Source organism: Rattus norvegicus, chromosome 3, assembly GCF_036323735.1.
Source record: "Rattus norvegicus strain BN/NHsdMcwi chromosome 3, GRCr8, whole genome shotgun sequence".
Lineage (NCBI taxonomy): Eukaryota > Metazoa > Chordata > Mammalia > Rodentia > Muridae > Rattus > Rattus norvegicus.
This window is the reverse complement of record NC_086021.1, coordinates 143072360-143091766: the sequence shown is the minus strand read 5'-3', so window position 1 is coordinate 143091766 and position 19407 is coordinate 143072360. Positions and strand designations below refer to the sequence as shown.

The 19407-nt window shown below is 40.9% G+C and overlaps 1 protein-coding gene across 2 annotated transcripts in view; it reads right to left on the bottom strand.

The window, feature by feature from the left end:
• The window catches only part of Plcb1 (phospholipase C beta 1), a 711278-nt gene that overhangs the window by 132276 nt on the left and 559595 nt on the right, over nucleotides 1–19407 (bottom strand). For both annotated transcript variants that reach the window (NM_001077641.2, XM_017591467.3), the window contains exons 14-21: nucleotides 18760–18937; nucleotides 14009–14076; nucleotides 11191–11287; nucleotides 9174–9258; nucleotides 7030–7154; nucleotides 4415–4569; nucleotides 1212–1376; nucleotides 426–525 (exon numbers count right to left, since the gene is read on the bottom strand). In NM_001077641.2, coding sequence (NP_001071109.1) covers nucleotides 426–525; nucleotides 1212–1376; nucleotides 4415–4569; nucleotides 7030–7154; nucleotides 9174–9258; nucleotides 11191–11287; nucleotides 14009–14076; nucleotides 18760–18937 — 973 coding nt within the window. The remainder of the gene's footprint in view (nucleotides 1–425; nucleotides 526–1211; nucleotides 1377–4414; nucleotides 4570–7029; nucleotides 7155–9173; nucleotides 9259–11190; nucleotides 11288–14008; nucleotides 14077–18759; nucleotides 18938–19407) is intronic.

Below are 19407 nucleotides of genomic sequence, written 5' to 3'. Positions count from 1 at the left end.
GACCCCTCACCCCCACTTCCTCTAGCAAGCCTCCACTATTAGGCGTTGACCAGAGGAGAAGTTGATGAAATGATCAGATTGTGACCTTGGTAGCTTTCCGGACTGAGTGAAATAAACTTCTTTTCTTTATAAAGTAGTCTGAGTCAGGTATTTTCATTATAGTAGTAAAAAGAAGCTAATACACAGTACTAACCCACGAGACTCATGAATCGGGACCCGTGACTCATGCATGTGAGCTTCCAAGCAGCTTGTTACACATGTATTACAATCAAAGTTGGCTTTGACAACACAGCACCATGACAAACATACACAACTACCAGACTGATTGGAACAATTCTTACGCCCCCACCATTCAGCACAATCACAGAGGAGCAACAGCTCCTAAGTCATTGTTTAATGGAAATCTCTCACCACATTATGCATACCTGGCCGAATTGCTTGCACAGGCAAGATCCGGTGGCCAATAAATTTGCCTCCTTCCTCATATGCTGCTATCCTTAAACAGGCCAGAGAAGGCAGAACTACCTGTGGGGATAGAAAGGATTCTGGTTACAAGAGTAAGCAAACCCTAGAAAGAACTAGAGAAGTACTAGAAAAACTGTCCCTGCTTTTCCCAAAGCTGAGTATCTACTCAGTCAATTTAAGTAAAAAGTTAAGTTGCCTCTCTGTGAAATAAGAAAAGACACGGGACTGCATTTGGGTGTCCCTCTGTGCTTAGTACCATTTGAGGAGCATTGAACGAAAGGGTACCTGTTATTACACATACATCATTAATGAGGAAAGTTCCACGAACTCAGATAGAGGGTCACATCATTACTCGTGTAGGTTTTCACAGGAAATGATTGTGATATATTAAATCAATACCTAAAAATAGGAGCTGGGAATAAGTCTCGGAGGTTAAGAATATTTGTTGCTCTTGAAGAGAATTCAGGTTCAGTTCCTAGCACCCACACAGCAGCTTACAAGGGTCGATAACTCTATTTGTAGGAGCCCTACCTGGCTCTTCTGATATCCTAGGCACCAGGATGTGCTGCACAAATTTATACACAGGGTAGACATTTATACAATTAAATAATGCTAAATACTAAAAAATAAAATTAAAGCCTTTATGATAACCTCCAAAATGCACCCATAACCAAATAACTGCTTTGTTTTTCCTCTGTTTAAAGCACCCAGAAAAATTTGCCTCTCACAGCAAGCATGAGACCCACCTTTTTGAATACAATTGGCTCTTCTTCCCAGACAGGATTTACAGCATTTCCTTGGGATGTCTTGGTTTTAAATGCCTTCCTTCTTGTGTCCACAGGCAAACCAAACATATCCACTTCCACATAAGTCCCAACTTTCTTATCAGAGAGAAACTGACCTGAAATAATCTAGAAAATATCAAGAAGTCTTGAGCCATGAGTAACAAAGCATCGGGGGACAACTCTAAGGTGGTCCAAGAGTTTCCTGAGTGGGAAATCGTACGATGAAATACAAGGAAGAATAGAAATGCCATTGCTCTTCCACTTAAGGAGTTGATTGAGGAGACTGAGAATGGGGAGGTTAGTAGCCAATCAGATGAAGTAGAATGGGAGCAATAAATGAATAGCATCCTTGGAAGTCACCGAGTAATCATGACCTCTCTCCTCATCCAGTTTGCCATCTGCAGAACTGTGGGCCTCCGTTGTCTAGCTAAATAATTAGTCTGTGTCATATTGTTAAGTAAGAGTTAAGTCTACATATTCCTATAACAGTTCCCATGTTTTAGTCTAGCTATAATCTAGTCATCAATATCTTGGGGACCTGCCATAAAGGTTAATGGACACAATAACCGTGGACCACTCAGCGAGATTCCCAGGTTCCTGCCTCCCTGACTCCTTCAGAATCTCTGACCACATCAGCAGGGTCTTTGTCCTTTCTTGGCTCCCACCACTTATGCTCCTGCCGCTGGGCTGGATTTCTCATCCAAACATCATCTTCGAAGTCCTGTCCCTGTCTGTCATGGGTGAGCTCAGAACACTGCTCATGACTTTGTTCCAAACACATAACCTGGGATTGCTCCATCATCCCCTGCTCCTGCTGCACTTTCTGGAATGAAGTATGGGGACATTTTATTTGTTTCCATTAGCCTCTATGACAGGTGATAGATCCCCTGGATGTTGACAACTTGGTTACATGGAGACAAAGATGTGGGGGGTGTTTTGTGGATATGGAGACTCAAAATCTCATTCGAGTCCACAATATTGAACAACTCAGTATGGAGACAAAGTAGACCCACAATCGTGTAGATGGATAAGTAGACAGGAGTAAAGGGAATGATAAGTTTGGTGAGTCCACACCTGCAGTCGATCACTGCTGCTTGACTTGGGTTCTACCTCCTGGAAGGAAGGTTTTAAACAGCACGTTTGAAACTTTCGAGTGAAGTGAGTCCTGCAAGGGATTCAGATGCTCTGAGGTTTTGGGCGCTCATGTTGTTGGATGAAGAGCAGATCCCCAAAGTAACAATGACCCCAAGCCTCAGTGTTCTTGTCAGTCCAGTGGGATGGCATATCAGCATAATAACTTGTAGATCTGGAACGGTAAAGTCTCTGCCAAGAGACACACATAGAGGTGTCACAGGGCCAACAGGAACCTGATGACTCCAGCCCTGGCATGATGACGGGGGGCAGATGCAACTCCATGCAGTGGCTTACATTTTGGACAGAAGCTACAGAGTAAATTTTTGGTAGGGGTTCTTAACTATTTCTTCTTCACCCAACTTTCCTGTATCTATGTCAAGGGCTTATAACTGTTTCCACTGTCGGAATAAAAGTTTCAATGCAAAATCAATAAGCAAAAAAAAAAAAAAACAAAAAAAAACAAAAAAAAAACATGGCAAATAGAATAGATCTGAACAAGATCAAGTTACTGTAGAACATCAATTGACAGGAATGCTTAAAATGAGTGGTGTGTATCTTAGGAGTGTGTCTTAACTGGTCCTGACAGGAATTAAACATTTGCTGAAAACAGTTTCTTAAAATACACTTAGGCAGCACCATTTTGCTTAGTTCACTCTATAATCTGTGCTTTGAAGTAACTCCAAAAGATATAATCACATAATATTTGACTACAATTTTATTTTTAAAACTTGAATATAAAGTGGCTCACTTTGAGGAGAACCAGGGACTGACAGGCAATGCTGGGTGTGGAAATAGAGACCTATCATCCCACACTTAGGTTGAACTGGAGGAACTGCAACTTCAAGGCAAGCCTGGGCTACACAGCAAGATTCTCTCTCAAAGACTGAATGCTTGGGATATAGATCAGTGGGAGGACATTTGCTTAGCAGGTGCAAGGCCTTGGTGTTTTCTCAGCAACAGTATAAAGCATGCGTATGTGCGTGTGTGCGTGCGTGCGTGCGTGCGTGTGTGTGTGTGTGTGTGTGTGTGTGTGTGAACGTGTGTGTATGTGTCTGTGTGTGTATGTGTGTGTATGTGTTTGTGTGTCTGTGTGTGTATGTGTTTGTGTTAAATATTAAACTGTCAAAGGGTTATGTGAACAAGTCACATGACTTTGTTAAGGTCAGTCTGAAAAATGCATTCATGTTTAGTTTTGGAAGTTAAGGTCAGTCTGAAAAATGCTTTTATGTTTAGTTTTGGAAGTTAAGGTCAGTCTGAAAAATGCATTTATGTTTAGTTTTGGGAGTTTATTAGTCATATAACTATTCATGGAAACACAAACTAAAAGAGACTTTAAAAAGTAAACTTTTACTTTTTTTAACACTCTAGTTTCAACAACCATATGCCTCCAGAATCCATGGGGAAGTTCTTTATAAAAACGGAGCCCTCTCATGGCATTAAAATACTTCTTGACAGCTAAAAATTCTCTTCTCACATCTATTACAAAGACTGAATAAAGGATTTGGAAATATTTTTTTAGGATAAGATACAAAGTTAAGAAAGCAACCCTTTAAGATTATTGAAATGGCTTTTACATCCCTGCATACGCCGACATCCATGATTAAACCATGCTTTGGTAACTTGGCAGCTTTTGTTCAATGTTTAATAATTAGAAATCGCGAGCCCTGGGGGAGGGGAGACCGAGACCTGGCTTCCCTGTGCATTTCCCGGTGAGATGCTTGCACTCAGAGAGGATTTGCCTCTGGGAAGTTGCCACTTCATCTATTTCTTTAGCTCCATTTACCCTCATCCTAAGAATGAGACTCAGCTCCTTTATTTCTATGTAGTTTGGAGGAACTTTTAATAAGTATTTGATCCTTAAAAGGAAAAATATATGAAGGAGGCTTCTGAGTTCATAAACTTTTAATGACAGAGATACTTCTTCATGAGAATAAGTGATATTTCAGCCTCTTCTCAGGGATGCACTTGGGACATGGGTGTCAAGAGTAGGGGGTGGGGACTGGGGGTGGTAAGGGCAGGAGTGTACGTACCTTAACAGATAAAGTGTTGGCCACTATCCCATCTACGATTCCTTCAGTAAATGGATCAAAATGCTTGTCTGGCCTCCTCATGAACTCTGGCTTCAGCCTGTAGCCACTCTTCCCATTGTATTCGTACATGCCCATGTTTATCTGCATAGCTAGATCTGATGACCAAAAGCACGCAGTGTGAGTGCATTTGTGTTTAGAAATTGTAGAAAAAGATTATAATATTTTAGTCCACTTCCCCCACTGTCCATGTCTGTACTAGGAAATAGACACTGTCATAAGAATTTAGAGACACAAATAAAAAGTAAAATGAGCTGCAATCCCGCAATTCAGAGAGAACACTGCCACAAGGCTAGTTTATAGTCTGGTTACCCTTTTCGATTCAAATACATTTTCACAAACATTATACTCATTTTACTAAACATTTTTTCTGCCTAAATTTTAACAGCTATATAAAATTCCTTTGAATACTTATATTTGAGTTGATTATTTTTAACCAGTCCATTTTTTGGACACATCTATGTTTCTAGTGAATTTTCAGTAGTTTACATAAGTGTTTCAGTGGATGTTATAATGAGATTTTGGAAAACTTGGCAACGGTTTTGCTAGAAGTAAGGGAAATTGTTGAGTCAAAAGATAAGTACATTAGAAAATGATGTTTCCGCTTTGGTAAGTTTGTTAAAACGTTCTCCAGAGAGTTTACATTAATTCATGCTCACATAAGCCATTTTAGGGAATTTATTGAGGACTGGTTTTTATATAACTCACTATGAGGGGTGCATTAGTTAATTGTTAATTAATTTATAGGAAGACATTTAAATGTGCATTCCTGTGATTAATTACAACCAATAGGAATTATTCACAGACTCTTTTCAAGTGGACAAAGGTTATTGGTCAAAGTCTTCTTAATAGTGCTCTAAATAAATGCCTAAATTTACTATAATTTCTGAGATTATAAAGAATAACACAGTTTAGGGCCTGGAAGCTCAATGGTGGAGTAATTACTTAGCGTGTGCCAAACCCTGGATCAAATCAAAGCTAGATTTGATTCATAGCATGACAGATATATACATATATATAATAAAAATAAAAAGCAGAACAAAGATTTTATTCCTAAGGCATTGAGGAAGTGTCTAGCTGTTCCAAACAGAGATGGAGTAATTTATTTGTACTAATGAGGACAACAAAGAGGTAATGACAGGGTTTTTGGTTTTTTTTTTTTTTTCAGAGTTCTATATAACACTTTTTAAAGCAGAGAAAATAAATTAAAATTTCTCTATTGCTTTATTAAACTATTACGATTATGATACTAAAATTGGACAAAGTAACTTAAGGAAACACCAGACCTCTCATACTTGAAACAGTAAATGTTACTCAGGAAACGGCATTATTAAACAGTACTGATGGTACACAGTCATGAAAAGAAAAGTATTAGTGCCTGTGAGAGGGTTTAGCAGATAAAAAGCATTTGTTTCCAAGCCAGAGAAATCAAATTTGATCCTCAGGGCTCACATGATAGACCAAGAGAGAGGTGACTCATAAAAGTTGTCCTCTGACCTCCATGTGGGTGCCCATACACAGACCCCCACACAGATGAACATGGCATATATGTGTAACACAGACACTCCTCCAAGATTTTAGGGTGTTTAAAACAAAATGGAATCCCTGGGTCACTGTGTTCAGGGAGGCAAGCAGATCTGTTAGTAGGAGTCAGAATGTGATCCATTGATCCAAACTGACAAAAGGAGTCATATCTGTTAAGATATAATTGAAGTTCTGTGGGATAAGTCTTTAGGTTCCGGAAGGAACTGACCTCAACAGAATATACACCAGAGTCAAATCTGGATAGGTTAGAGGCTTATGCTCCAAATAAAAAAGATACCATAGAGACATAGGAGTGGTGGAGAAAGTGATGGGGCCCCAGTTGTCGTCATTAGCATCTTGTTTCTCATGTCACCAACACCACAAAAAAGATGATTTTAACATGAAATATATGTAAAGAATTTTCACATTGAAGTTAATGCAAACATCTGATGAAAAATAAAAATTTGAAGAGTTGAGAAAAGGAGACAGACAGGAGAGTAAGTATGGACTTGGTGTTGGAGTGGAAGGTGTCATCAAATAAAGAATGCACAATACAGAAGCTTGTTTGTGTGTCAGTACACACACACACACACACACACACACACACACACACACACAACCAAGGGAGGTGGCAAATTTCTTAGTGGCAGCATTATTTTTGGAAGATTTCTTCTTTTCTGTTTATATCTGCCTGTGTGTGTATAGGTGTCTTTGTGTGTGTGTGTGTGTGTGTGTGTGTGTGTGTGTGTGTGTGTACGCGTGCACACACAACACAGGTTTATGTGTGTCAGTACACATAACTGTAGAAATATAGCATGATATACAGATATAAAACGCTTTCCATAAATTATTAGACAACCTCTCAATTATATCAAATTTCAATCTTTTTCTTTAGCTTTGATTTTCCTTCACTGAAATTTATTTTTTGAAATCAAATCTGGCTTTCTTCCCCTTCCCCAAGTTCCCACAGTAATGGCTTGTGGACACTTGGAAATATGGCTCTGAGGCAATGGGAGTGAGCTCCGTGTACTTACCCACTGTCTGGAAGTTGAGCGCCACCATCTGACAGCCAGCATTCCAGAAGAGCTGAGGCATGTAGTTGGATGAGTCCACGCGTGTTCCTTTGGGATATATCCTGCTAAGCTGCATCTTGTTGTATCTGGACCATCATGTTAAGTAGTGAATACAATTTCAAAGGTATCATATTTTCCTAGGCTACTTTCTTGTCTCTCACTGGGGAAGTGAATGAGATGTTAATGGTCACATCATATCAATGGGTGAAATAGACACAGAATGAGTTACTGGAATATATGTATTTTTAGAAGCAGTATTGCTTCTGGGAAACCTATGGATACCACAAACTGGGACAGCAAGAATAACTTGTGTCAAAGTCTATGTGGTTGTGAAGTGTTAGGTACAGTTGTAGTGATGATGGGATGGTGCTACGTGCAGTAGTAGACAGTGCAACCCCAAAGCTGTTTCTGAATACTCTTCCCCCATTTTCTTTACCTTCTCTGGGAATGCTCTTTGCCCAGACTATGGCAGTCTTTAAGATTAATGAGGTAGGGGGCTGGGGATTTTGCTCAGTGGTAGAGCGCTTACCTAGGAAGCGCAAGGCCCTGGGTTCTGTCCCCAGCTCCGAAAAAAAGAACCAAAAAAAAAAAAAAAGATTAATTAGGTAAACGGAGCACAGAAATTTCTCACCTTGCTTCAGATTTTAGTTGTTTCCATCCTAAGAACCCCGTAGCCACTGAACACTATGGTTATAACATGATGGACTTGCTCTTATGGAAAAGCAAGGTAGAAGTTGGTACAACACTAATTCGAGTCTTAACGCTAAAACTTGCTGGCCATATGATCTTGAGTAAATTAATTGATCTTTCTGTTCTCAATTTCCTCAGCATTACAGTAATTAAATAATTCCCTTGTCACAGGATTCCTTTGAGAATTAAGGAAGATTAAAAAAAAGGAATGTCCCAAAGTCGGTACTGAATACCAATGACAATAATTTTATAGTATAAACTTAATTATAGAGTTCACAATTGTTACCTCTTCTCTCACTGATGAGTGTGTGTGTCCATCTGTCTGTCCGTCCATCCATCCATCTGTATTTATGTTTGAAACAGAGTGCCATACGTAGCCCAAGCTGTCTTGGACCTGCTGATCCTTCTGCCTCAGCCTCCTGACTGCTGAAATTATATGTGCGTGCTACCATGCTTAGTCTCTGTTGATGAAGCTTTAAGTGATATGTGTGTGTGTGTGTGTGTGTGTGTGTGTGTGTGTGTGTGTGTTAATATGTTCAGGTGCACATTTATGTCTAAGGATATACAGGAGGCCAACCTAGGATGTTACCCCTTGGTTTTATGAGCTAGGGTCTCTTACATGCTTGCAGCTTGCCCAGGTAGGCTAGACTGATGGCCAATAAGCCACAGGGATCCTTCTGTTCCTACCTCACTGCAGTTACAGATGCACATCACCTTATCCAGCTTTCTAAACTACAAGCCCTGAGCTCAAACTCAAGTCCTCCTGCTTAGAGCCACTGATGAGGGGAAAAGGACTTTCATTCTAGAGATTCTGTCATGAAAGGGAACTCCTTAGGATAGTAGTATTGATGTATGAGAAGTAAGATGAAGGCTTCTTGGACCTTCATTCATGGGAAAGTACATAGAACTAGAAACCGCCATTGACATACATTTACAGTATCAGTATGGTCATTGTTTCCACTCCTTTTTAATTGCATATAAATCACACATATGTGAGGTGCTCAGTCAGGTTTATAACACTGTTATAACTATTAATATATATCTATAAACTAGAGAGCATACCTAGACCAGTGTGTAAAGTATACACACTTGTGTGACATATTGTAACCAATCAAATAGCAAATCATAATGTTAGTAGAATTGCCTCTTTTTAATGATGAGCAAAATAAAAATCAAGCAAACTGCCAAGGAACTTAGAAATTGATGGCTTGAGTCAGCTTCGTAGCCAGGATCTCTGTTATCCTAAAGCCAGTTTGTCTCTCTGTAGACCAGGCTATCCTCATTGTATGTGACACCAGAGACTTGGGCTGTAGATGGAAACCATGCTATGGATTTTACTTCTTATGAAACAAACAAACAAACAAACCATGACTTAACCAGGTGAGTTCAGCAGCCATTCATCAAATCAAGGATACTCGACAAATTCAACTGGAGACTTCGTGAGTTGTTCGAGTCCTTTGGTTTCCACGAAGGAAGACATTTCAAAGCTTTTATTTCTTTCTGAGTTCAACAACAACAAATAGGGCAAGATATAAAATTCAGTATTATAAATTACAATACTCTAAAGGAAATAAACAAATATTAAAGTGAACTGGAGGGTACCTGACTCTTTAACATTCATAGACTTTTATCTGTGAACCATTTACCAGCAGTAAAAGTTGAGTCCTGCAAGTTACCTCTTCGAGTGTTCATAGCTTGGGTAGATAGTCTCATGGTTTGTAGGGCATGAGTTAATTAATTAACAGGTGTTATATGGCAAGGAAATGGCCTTGTTCTAAATCCCTTGGGCTTGGCTTCTTGGGGGATCTGCAGATGTGGGGATGTCCCTGCTCACACTGCATGCAATTCACACCCACACTGCCAACTCTTAAAGTCACAGGTGGTGTGGCATGAGAATTAGATCTGTGAAAGGAGAACAATCCTTGGGGAAGGTGGAGTCTGAGAGCCTCATTTTCATAGTGGATCACAACAAACAAACAGCCAAAGCGCTGACTGTGACAAAGACCTCGACATTCCTGAACATCGGCTTGCTAGGAAAACGTGCTGAAACTGGACTTCAAGCCTCGAAAGGGGCAGGGACAAACAGTGATCTCGGTTTAGAAAGACTGACCTTGTCAGGGTTTCTTCAGCTTAGGACCAGAGCCTATGCCCTGTTATACACAGGAAAGAGTTTGAAAAATGATGATCTTTGGGAAGTTTATTCGTCTTGACTCCTTCACTGAGAACCCTACTCTTGGCTCCTAATCCATGTGTTCATCGCCCATTTGCCTTTTTTACCTTCAGAGAAACCCAAACCCCCTTTTTTTGTTTCATCATTAATTTACTCTCAGGCAACTAATCATTTTATCATGACTTTTGGTTAAAATGTCTTCATGATGGGTAAAATATAATCAATGAGATTTCTAGTGTGAGGAAGTGAGAGAAACCAGAGGAGAAAGTGTTTAAATGTCCACGGCATCACTGGGTCTCTCAGAATTTCCAGTCCTCACCCCTCTGCCTGGAAGCCCCCCTAGGGGCTTTGCATGGTGGAGCCATAGAAAGTGAAGCCAAATGGCAGGAAACCCACTGCTTTAAGATGCTTACATTGAACAGCTTCGGGGAACAAGAATCGGCAATTATGGTATCGGAAAATGCTCATCTTTATGTATGAGCTACAGTGAAATTTAAATTCCTTGCATGTAGCCAGACACCAAGTGCTGCTATGAGACTCAGAGCAGAAATGCACAAATGTAAATAAACATGCCACGTAGAAGCTTACAGTTGGTATATCTACATTTTTTTTTAAATGAGGATTTTGCATTTAACCAAAATTTCAGTTAAGAAGTCAGGATCCCTGAACATATATTTGGCACTACCATAAAAGGGTTTTCACCCTCTAGGTAACAGACAAATACTTTTTAAAATTTAATATGGATGTACAGTTGGGAGAAAGGAAAGCAAAGAGTGGTGTGAATTGTGTCACCTAGTCACATAGTTGTCTAAACACATGAAATCTGCTAGACAGTTGGAACCTAGGTGGGTTGGTTTTATTTTGGGGTACCAAGCTTGTCCAAGTTTTTCTTGCTCCCCTTCTGCCATGCTTGGATGATTAACATTGTCACTATGTCACTAGTGGTCCCATGGGAGTTGTAGCAAGACAAAATGAAATGTGAAATTCTCACTCATTTGGAGACTGGTTTGTTATCCTTCCCGTAGCCATGCATGATCTGTGGTCTTATTAAATACGTGGAGGAACATCATGCAATAACCATTTTCTAAAATATTAAATGCAATTATAATTTTGAAGTGTTCAAAGAGTTAGGTTTCTGTAATGATACCAAGATGTGCAATCCAGGCACATATCCAAGATGTCTAGAACAGAACACTTCTACCAGGTTTTGATTACCTCCTGTTTACAGATTATTCTAGAGATTTTTCTGCAGGAAATCTTACTTTTTGAAGTTTCAAAGGACTCAAACTTGACAGGCTGAATATAGTTCACCAGGTTAGACATCTCTTCTGTGGCCATGGCCTCGCTGCCAGCAGTCCCCTGGAAGCAAAAATAAAATATAATAAGCATTTCCGAGTCAGCCTTATATTATACTGGGCTTCCTTCTCCAGAAAATGGAGCAGAAAATCCTTCCCTTTGGAAAAGAACTTCAGCAATATCTACCATGGGGGAGGGATGCAGTGCAGGCCATGTCCTCATCACAAATTTCTGATGGCGCATATGTTTTAGAGTTTGGAATTGGCAGTGCTTGTTTATATATAATAGATACTGTGGGGATGAGACATAAATCTACCAAAAAATTCACTCAAAACTCACTGGCCTGCTAGACTCACTGGCTAATTTTTTTTAATGCTGAGTATTGAAACTAGCACATAACAATTTTAAACATATTTTTTCATAGTGTAGAATTTTCCATGAGTAGTGTCAGGTCAGCCTCTCAAGGTTTTAAGGTTTTGGATATTTTAGACTCTAGATTTTCAGATTATGTATACTCGGTGTATGTTTACTTTATGAATATGAGAGACAACAGGATTGTCTGGGGCCAATAGAGTCAGTGTGGCTCTTTATTAGAACTGGTTCTCAACTTGTGGGTCTCGACCCTTTTGTGACCAACTGACTCTTTCACAGGGGTTGCCTAAGAACATCAGAAAATGAAGGCATTTAGATTAAGACTCGTGACAGTAGAAAAATCAAAGTTATGAAGCAGTAACAAGAATAATTTTATGGTTAGGGGTTGCCACAACATGAGCAACTGTATGAAAGGGTCGTAGCATTGAGAAGGTTGAGCAGCACTGCTTGATAGGGATGCAGAGCCTCAACCCTCTCCCTAGGTATCAGGAGTGAAAATCTGTATCAATAAGGTGATGCCCACAGGAACTGCAGTCCTCTACAGCAGAAAGCACAGAGGAAGTCTACAGTCAGAAAATGGAGAACTCATTTGACAGTAACATTTATCATGTAGGTATATGACCCGAAACAGAGACTAATTAAACAAAGGTTGCCTTGTGTAAGGGCAGTGGGGCTCTGCCCACAATTCCTCTATTTCTTGATAAGCATTCCCTCTCCTTTGCTGGTTCTTGTGTGAAAAGGTGTGTCGTATGGCAACAGATTAGTGGTTTACGTTCCAGAACAAGGCCATCTGACATTAAATCCAAAGCCCGCTGGTCAAAAGCTATTCCACTATGGACAAGTGAATTACCTGCTGTTTAATCATGTGCAAAACTCGGAATGTAAATCAGTCCTATAGCATGTAAGGTCTTTTAATTATTAAAAGTAAGATAAAAAAGCTGGGTGTGGTGGTGCTTGCCTTTCATCCCAGTTCTCAGGAGACAGAGGCAGGCAGATAGATCTCTGAGTCATGGCTACACAGAGAAACCCTGTCTTGAAAAAAGGAAGGAAGTGAGGAAGGAAGGAAGGAAGGAAGTAGGAAAGAAGGAGGAAGGGCAGGGGGGGGGGTTGAGCTCAGAACCGTGCCTGGCAAATAGTAAGATCTTACATTAATTTAGATGTTATCTGCAATTACATATCCTTTAATACAAGTTTTAATGAAGAAAACCCGAAGTCATTACTTGCACAAGACAGGCCTCTAGAGATGGGTCTAATATTTTCTCACTTTTAGTTTAGAAGGGGAAATGCATAGAGATGAGGTTTCTTTATGAAAACTCTAGTAGAAATATTCTGGTTAAATGCCAACTGGGAAATACTCATTTTAAAAATAGACAATTGCGGAAGATCCGAGTGTACCCCGAAGCCACTCTCAGACAGATGGGGCCTTGGTTATTACAGCAGCGCCCCTCTGAGAAGTCAAGACGAATTTAGTGGGGCCATGAAAAGCACAATTTAAACTAAGCTGGACACCACGGCTCCTGGGTGTGGTCTCAGCGATATGGAGGCTGAGGTGAGAGGACTGCATTTACCCCAGAAGTTTGGGAGCATCCTAGGCTACCCAGTGAGACTCATTCATAAGGAAAGGAGTGCCAAATAAGAATAATTTATTAAGCTGAGCAGGGGCGGTGCACATGGGAGGCAGAGGCAGGCAGATCTCAGAGTTGGAAGTCAACCTGGTTGACGAAGCTAGTTCCAGAACAACCAGGGTCGCACCGAGAAATGCTGTCTCAAAAAGGAAAAACAAACAAACAAACAACACAATGCTTAGTGAGCTATCCGTAGTGATACACACCTACATTCCCAGCGTTCTAGATACGGAAGCAGGAAGATCTTAAGTTTGAGGCTAGCCTGAGCTACAAAGTTAACTCAGGTCAGACTGGGCTGCCTAATGATCATATCCTATCACATAACCATGCAAGTTATCAAACACCTGAACAAATGAATGAATATTTGAAAAAAGAAGTGCTACTTTTATTTACTATAAGGCTGTCGTACAGAGCAAAGACTCTGAAACATATTTGAATGCAGATACAGTACAAATTTTGTGATATTGACTGAAAGAGAATCCTGCAGTCCTCATTGAACTGTAGCTGATTTGATTCTGAGTTCTGTGCAGTTATTACTTTGAGCTGGTGGCATCTCCAGGAGAGCTATGTCAACATGTCACTCCATTTGATACAAAACCAAGACAGTGTAGTCACTCTCTCATTTCTGAGCATTCCTGCAAACCCTGTGCTTTACCTGGATTTCAGACCATTGAACAAATCATATAACTGCCTTAAAAAAAAAAAAAAGCTAGCGATCCAGTGTCCTGTGCTTATTCTTTTTTGCCACTAGATGGCAGAAGGGGATTATAAGATATCCATAACCCACCTCATCCATGGAAGACTTTTTACAGTCATCATCGTCGTCATCGTCATCACTCTCCGTATCTGCTTCCCCTGTCAAATTTTAATCACAGACCACAGTTTCAGGATTTGAAAGTTCAAGGAATTTGCAAAAGAACACTGCCAACTGTGTTCAGGGCATGCCCTCGAAGGCCCACCTTCTGCTTCTTTTAAAGTTGTTTCTCCCCACCCCCGAAGATTTACATTTTCCTAGTAACAGAGAATTAAGTTGACATTTGGACAAAATTCATAAATTTGATTTGAGAATTACATAGAAAACTTCAGGTTCTATTTTAAAATGCCTTGTGACATTTTTTCCCCATTTGTGTTTAAGTACTTAACTCATTTGGTATAATTTTCTCTGTGTGCATCCTACAGTCATGTACATGTTCTTTCTCGTGGATGTCAAACTGTATGACCCTAACAGAGACAAATCTTGCTTTCATTCTTCTGCCTATCCTAAACCGTGCCCCTTTGAAGTATCCCTTGGCCAGCACGCAGCTCAGTGACCAACCTTCTCCAATAAAATGACTTCACAGAGGTTGAAGAAGAAGTTCATGAATGAGACCAGGAACTGTGTGGAAATGGTACCACAGATAACATGAGAACTGACAAGTGCGGGTCCATAGTTACCTAACCAATGCCCCAATCACAAACACGATAGCTTCTTCAGCTCTTAGTGCGGGAGAGTCTGCGACAGTGGATGGCTACAGTGTCTTGCGAACTCACAGTAGTTGTGACAGCATGCACGAGAGTCAGTCAAGCTCAAGCCAGACAGAAATCCAAACAAGGAGAGGGGAGGGGAGCGTGAAGTCTCACCCTTAGAGGAGGAGCTACTGGCAATTAATAACTTCCGGAAGACAGGGAGTCAGTTTTTATGAGAGTTTATCCCTCCGGTAAGGTGATCATATTTCAGAGGAAGGCTGCACGCCCAAGAATATTTGGACAGCACAAATTTGTATTTAAAACAAAGAAAGAAACGGAACACACAGTTGGAAGGGTGGGGAAGGGTAGTGGATCTAAGAATTGTCTGGGGTAAGCATGATCAGAACATATTGTGTGGAATTCTCAAGTAACTAATAAATGATTTTTTAATGATATCATTCTTTTTTTAAAGGGCAAGATGAAATAATCTAATGTAAAAAGAAAAACAATGGAAAGCAATAAAAATAGAAAAAAGCTTTAAAATCACTACACTTAAAAAAAATCTATATCGATATTACCTAATTTAGCATCACGTTTAGCCAATAAATAGTCATTTCAATTGGTTGATTCTATCCTTCTCTCTAGAGTTAATGGATACTTTTAGGTAAAATATCTACATTAGTAGTAAACACTAAATTCTATTATACTTCTAGGTTCCATTCAAACTCAATCACGTAAAAATATTTTCAAGAAAAAAGTAAAGAAGCCACAGTTGGTTCTCTTTCAGTCACCACTGCTCCCCCTTCAGTTTTCCCCACTGCAATAGCACAAACAGCCCAGTAGATGGCAGGAGGAGCTCATTCATGAGGCAGCACGCCATGCCTGGTATCTGCTCCCAAAGGGGCCTTCTAAAAAGTTGGCACACTCTTCAGCGCCGATGATAGTGCCACAGCGCTACCTTCCAAGAAGCCCCTCTGTGTTTTCATGTGAGGGACCAAGGTCAGTCAGTGAGGAAAGCATGCACCAAACTTCTGCAGAGGGGAAAGACTTCTGCGGCCAGTAACTGTGGATAGCCTGTTAAAGAGAGCCACAGCAAGTCCTTGACGGTGCTGACGTAATAATTACGTGAACCATTTATACCTGCTGAAAAATGCACCCTATTATATCACAGGCACATTGATTGTGGAGGCTGCTACTTGATATTTCATATGCATTTCATTTCCTGAAGCTCTTCTTTGTACTATTATCTTTAATGGAGGTGGGGTGTCCTTTAATCAAGCAACCTTGAAAAGATGATTGCCGGAACATCCTACAAAATGATTCATGAAACCTAACAATTGTCCAATCACCGTTTCAAATACCCATCCAGGCCGTATCTTGACTTCATCTGCCTCTACTGGGAAAACAAAGACCTGATTTTTCTTTGGCAAGCTTAACAAAGAAAAAAACATACTGATCTGTCACTATTTACTGTCACCACAGAGTCAATACATACTTAAGGGGCTTCTCTTTTCTTATAAGACTTTGAGAGGACCCTAGAGAAATCTATTTGAACCATAAAAATAATACCCTTTTAAAAAGCAATACTAACAACACCCAAAAGTGGTATCGTACTTGACCCTTGTTAATTCTGGACTGTGTGCTGGCAAAGGGTTGGCTCCCAGAAGAGGCATCCAGCCAACAGAGTAACTTAGCTTTAAAATAAGATCCATGTCCTGTGTTTGTTCCTGGTACTGGGAACATCCACAAAACAAATGATAAATTATCAGGTCCCTTTACTCCTGGGCCTACCTGCATAGGAAAGCCTCCAAGACTACATGGCAATAAACACCAATTGCACAGGACCGACTCCTGGCTAGCTTAGGAAACCTACAGAATTGCTAACAGATTATAGCTGTTTCACCGTATTAAGCAATTGTGGTCACTGCCTGTAGAAGCCATTGTTAGCGTCATGCATCCAGTTAATGGGAGAGAGAAACGGTTTAGATAAAAGCAAATCTCACAAATATCCACCAAGCACCCACGTGCAAAGGAAGGCACATGGGGACAGGTTGGGAAAGAAGTGGCCTCTAATGATCATCGAATCGCACTTCAAATGCATTCTTACTGAGAATGGAAATTAAGTTTCAAAAGTAAATAAGAATTATGTCATGATATTTGAAAAAAAAAAAACACATTCGTGATCCACAGGGGAGAAATGTTCTGAAAGAATGATATGCCTTAGGGTGTACCTTAGGGTGTCAATTTAAATTACAAGAGCAGTTGACAAGTGAGACAGACAACAGGACAAAAGGTAAGTCAGGCTCAGTCAGGGCTTGCAGGGGTGAGCCGCTCAGCTCAGAGGAAGAGCACCTGCCTAGTCTGTGAGAGGTCATGGCGACAGAGGCTCAAACAGACAGACCTGAACACCCAACCACACAAGCAACCAACCGACCGAGTCGGCCACACTGTGTTCTGATTGCCCTGCTTTACATTTTAACATTCCAGTTGTTTAAAGATCTTTTAACCTGTGTGAGATAGGCATGGGGAAATACAGATATCTGAGCAATACATGCATTTTCATCAAATAAAGATGGAGTTACATTAAGATAGAAAATACGACCAGAGTCCAGAAGAAATCAGGGCTCCCTTCTAGTTCTAAGGCTAGCGGTGACCCTGACTTCTAACAGCTTATCTTGGTGTTGCTTGCTCTTGTACTCGTACAGATGGAGCTATGTAGTAACTTCTCTCTCTCTCTCTCTCTCTCTCTCTTGCACTATTGTGTTCACTTTGCTTCTGTGGATAGCCGTAAATCACCCCCATTCTATACATTATTCTTTTGTGTGATTAAAGCATGATTTGTAATCAGCTGGTGGATGGCTTGCTGCCAGTGTTTGGATATTTTTAATAGCATTGCTTATAGCAATTTTTCTGTCTCTTGATAAATATCACTACCCACTTCTTGTTATCCCTTTCCCTGGGAATAGAACTGGGGTCGGGGGAGTACTTGTGCTTAGCTTTTGTTGATATATTAAGCATCTTTTTTCTTTCGTCCCAGCCTTCTTGGCTTGGCTTTCTTCCTCTTTCCTCCCCTCCTCTGTTCTCTCTCTCTCTCTCTCTCTCTCTCTCTCTCTCTCTCTCTCTCTCTCTCCCTCCTTCCCTCCCTCTCTCTCTCTCTCTCTCTCTCTCTCTCTAGGGATAGGACCCAAGAGCCCCTCCGTGCCAGGCATTCCCTCTACCATGAGAGCAGTCAGTGCCCCAGAGAAACATCATCACCCTCCAATAAGGAGATCTTTGAAATTGTCAGGATTCCGGGTAAGGGGAAATAAATTACGATCAACGGCAAATAACCCAAAGTGAACCAGCGGCATTTGGATTTTTGTCGCAGGAGGAGTCAGTTTCAAACTAGCGTGAAAAAAAATGCTGGCATTGCCAGTCCCTCTCATGGACAATGCAAGCCATTTGTCACTTCACACTTTTTAATGCGATCTATAAAACATGGGAGAACTGCGAAGCCCAGAACCCATCAATGGCTGCATTACGAGTCTGCCAATCTTGTCTTCCCTTCTGATGATGCTGTGCATGGTGAACTACGGTGCAGCAGATTTGCCTCGTGTGAAAGCCAGAGTTATACCTTCCCAAAGATGAGCTGACTCCAAGGGTGAGGTCAGGCTGAGGCAGGGGACTGCCTTGGACTCTCTCAGTAGACCTAAGTAGTAACATGAGGCTATGAGCTGACAACAGTCCCAAGTGGTGGTCAGAGGGTAAAGTGACCACAGAAGAGGGACTACAGAGATGCATCATTACTGGCTTAGAAGCTGGAGGGAGGGGAACCCGTGAGCCGGTGCGTGTGCGTGGCCTCTAGGACTTGAGAAAACACAGACAAATCCTTCCTTAGAGCTTCCACAAAGTAACTCAGCCTGACTGACACTTTTGGTTTATTCTAGAGGCTTTCTCATAGACCTTTCAACCTACAGAACTTGTGATTAAGAGTGTCATAGAAAAGCATTGCGACATAAACCATCCAAAGAGGGAACGCTAAAAGCCCTTCTAGGCCAGTTTCGGAGCAGGAGATCTGAAAATCCACTCCTCCTGAGCCTGGCAGCCCCTCACCAGCTCCCGGAGACGAAGGCTCGAACACGCTGGAAGAGTCGCTGTACGTGTTGGAAGCTTGCTCAGAGAGCTTCTTTTTACCACTTCCCTCTGACGACTTGTGTGACTTCTTCTTGTTTTTCACCAAGATTTTATACATTAAATCCATAGGGCTTGGAAGAGGTACCCCAGATTCCAGCTATTTAAAAGAAAGCACAGCTTTTAGAAGCACTGTCCCTTCCTTCCAGGGACCTCTCTAATCCCACCACTTTGGATACCACAGCCTCTAGATAAGCATGTACCATGTTCAGCACAGCTCATGAGAGGGTTCTGATTCTGCCCTAATTTTCTTTTAAAAAAATAAAAGATGCATTTAAATGACCTAACTCATTTTCCACAATTAAACTACAAAAGTGAGGCCACTGAAATGTACTGGTAGATTTGATGGACTGAATGTGGACTCTCAGGCATTTTCTGATGGGCCGTGCAGGTCCAATCATTTTACTGAAGATACATGAACCATTTCTGACCCAAATCTTCGGGGAAAGGCCAGACATTTGACAGAAAGAATTGGTAAAGTTGGACAAAAGGTTCTAAATGAGTCCCTGTCTTAGACAAAGTGCTAGGGACTGCAGAATCTTGTTGCTTTCAGGTGGGTTTTTAGCATTT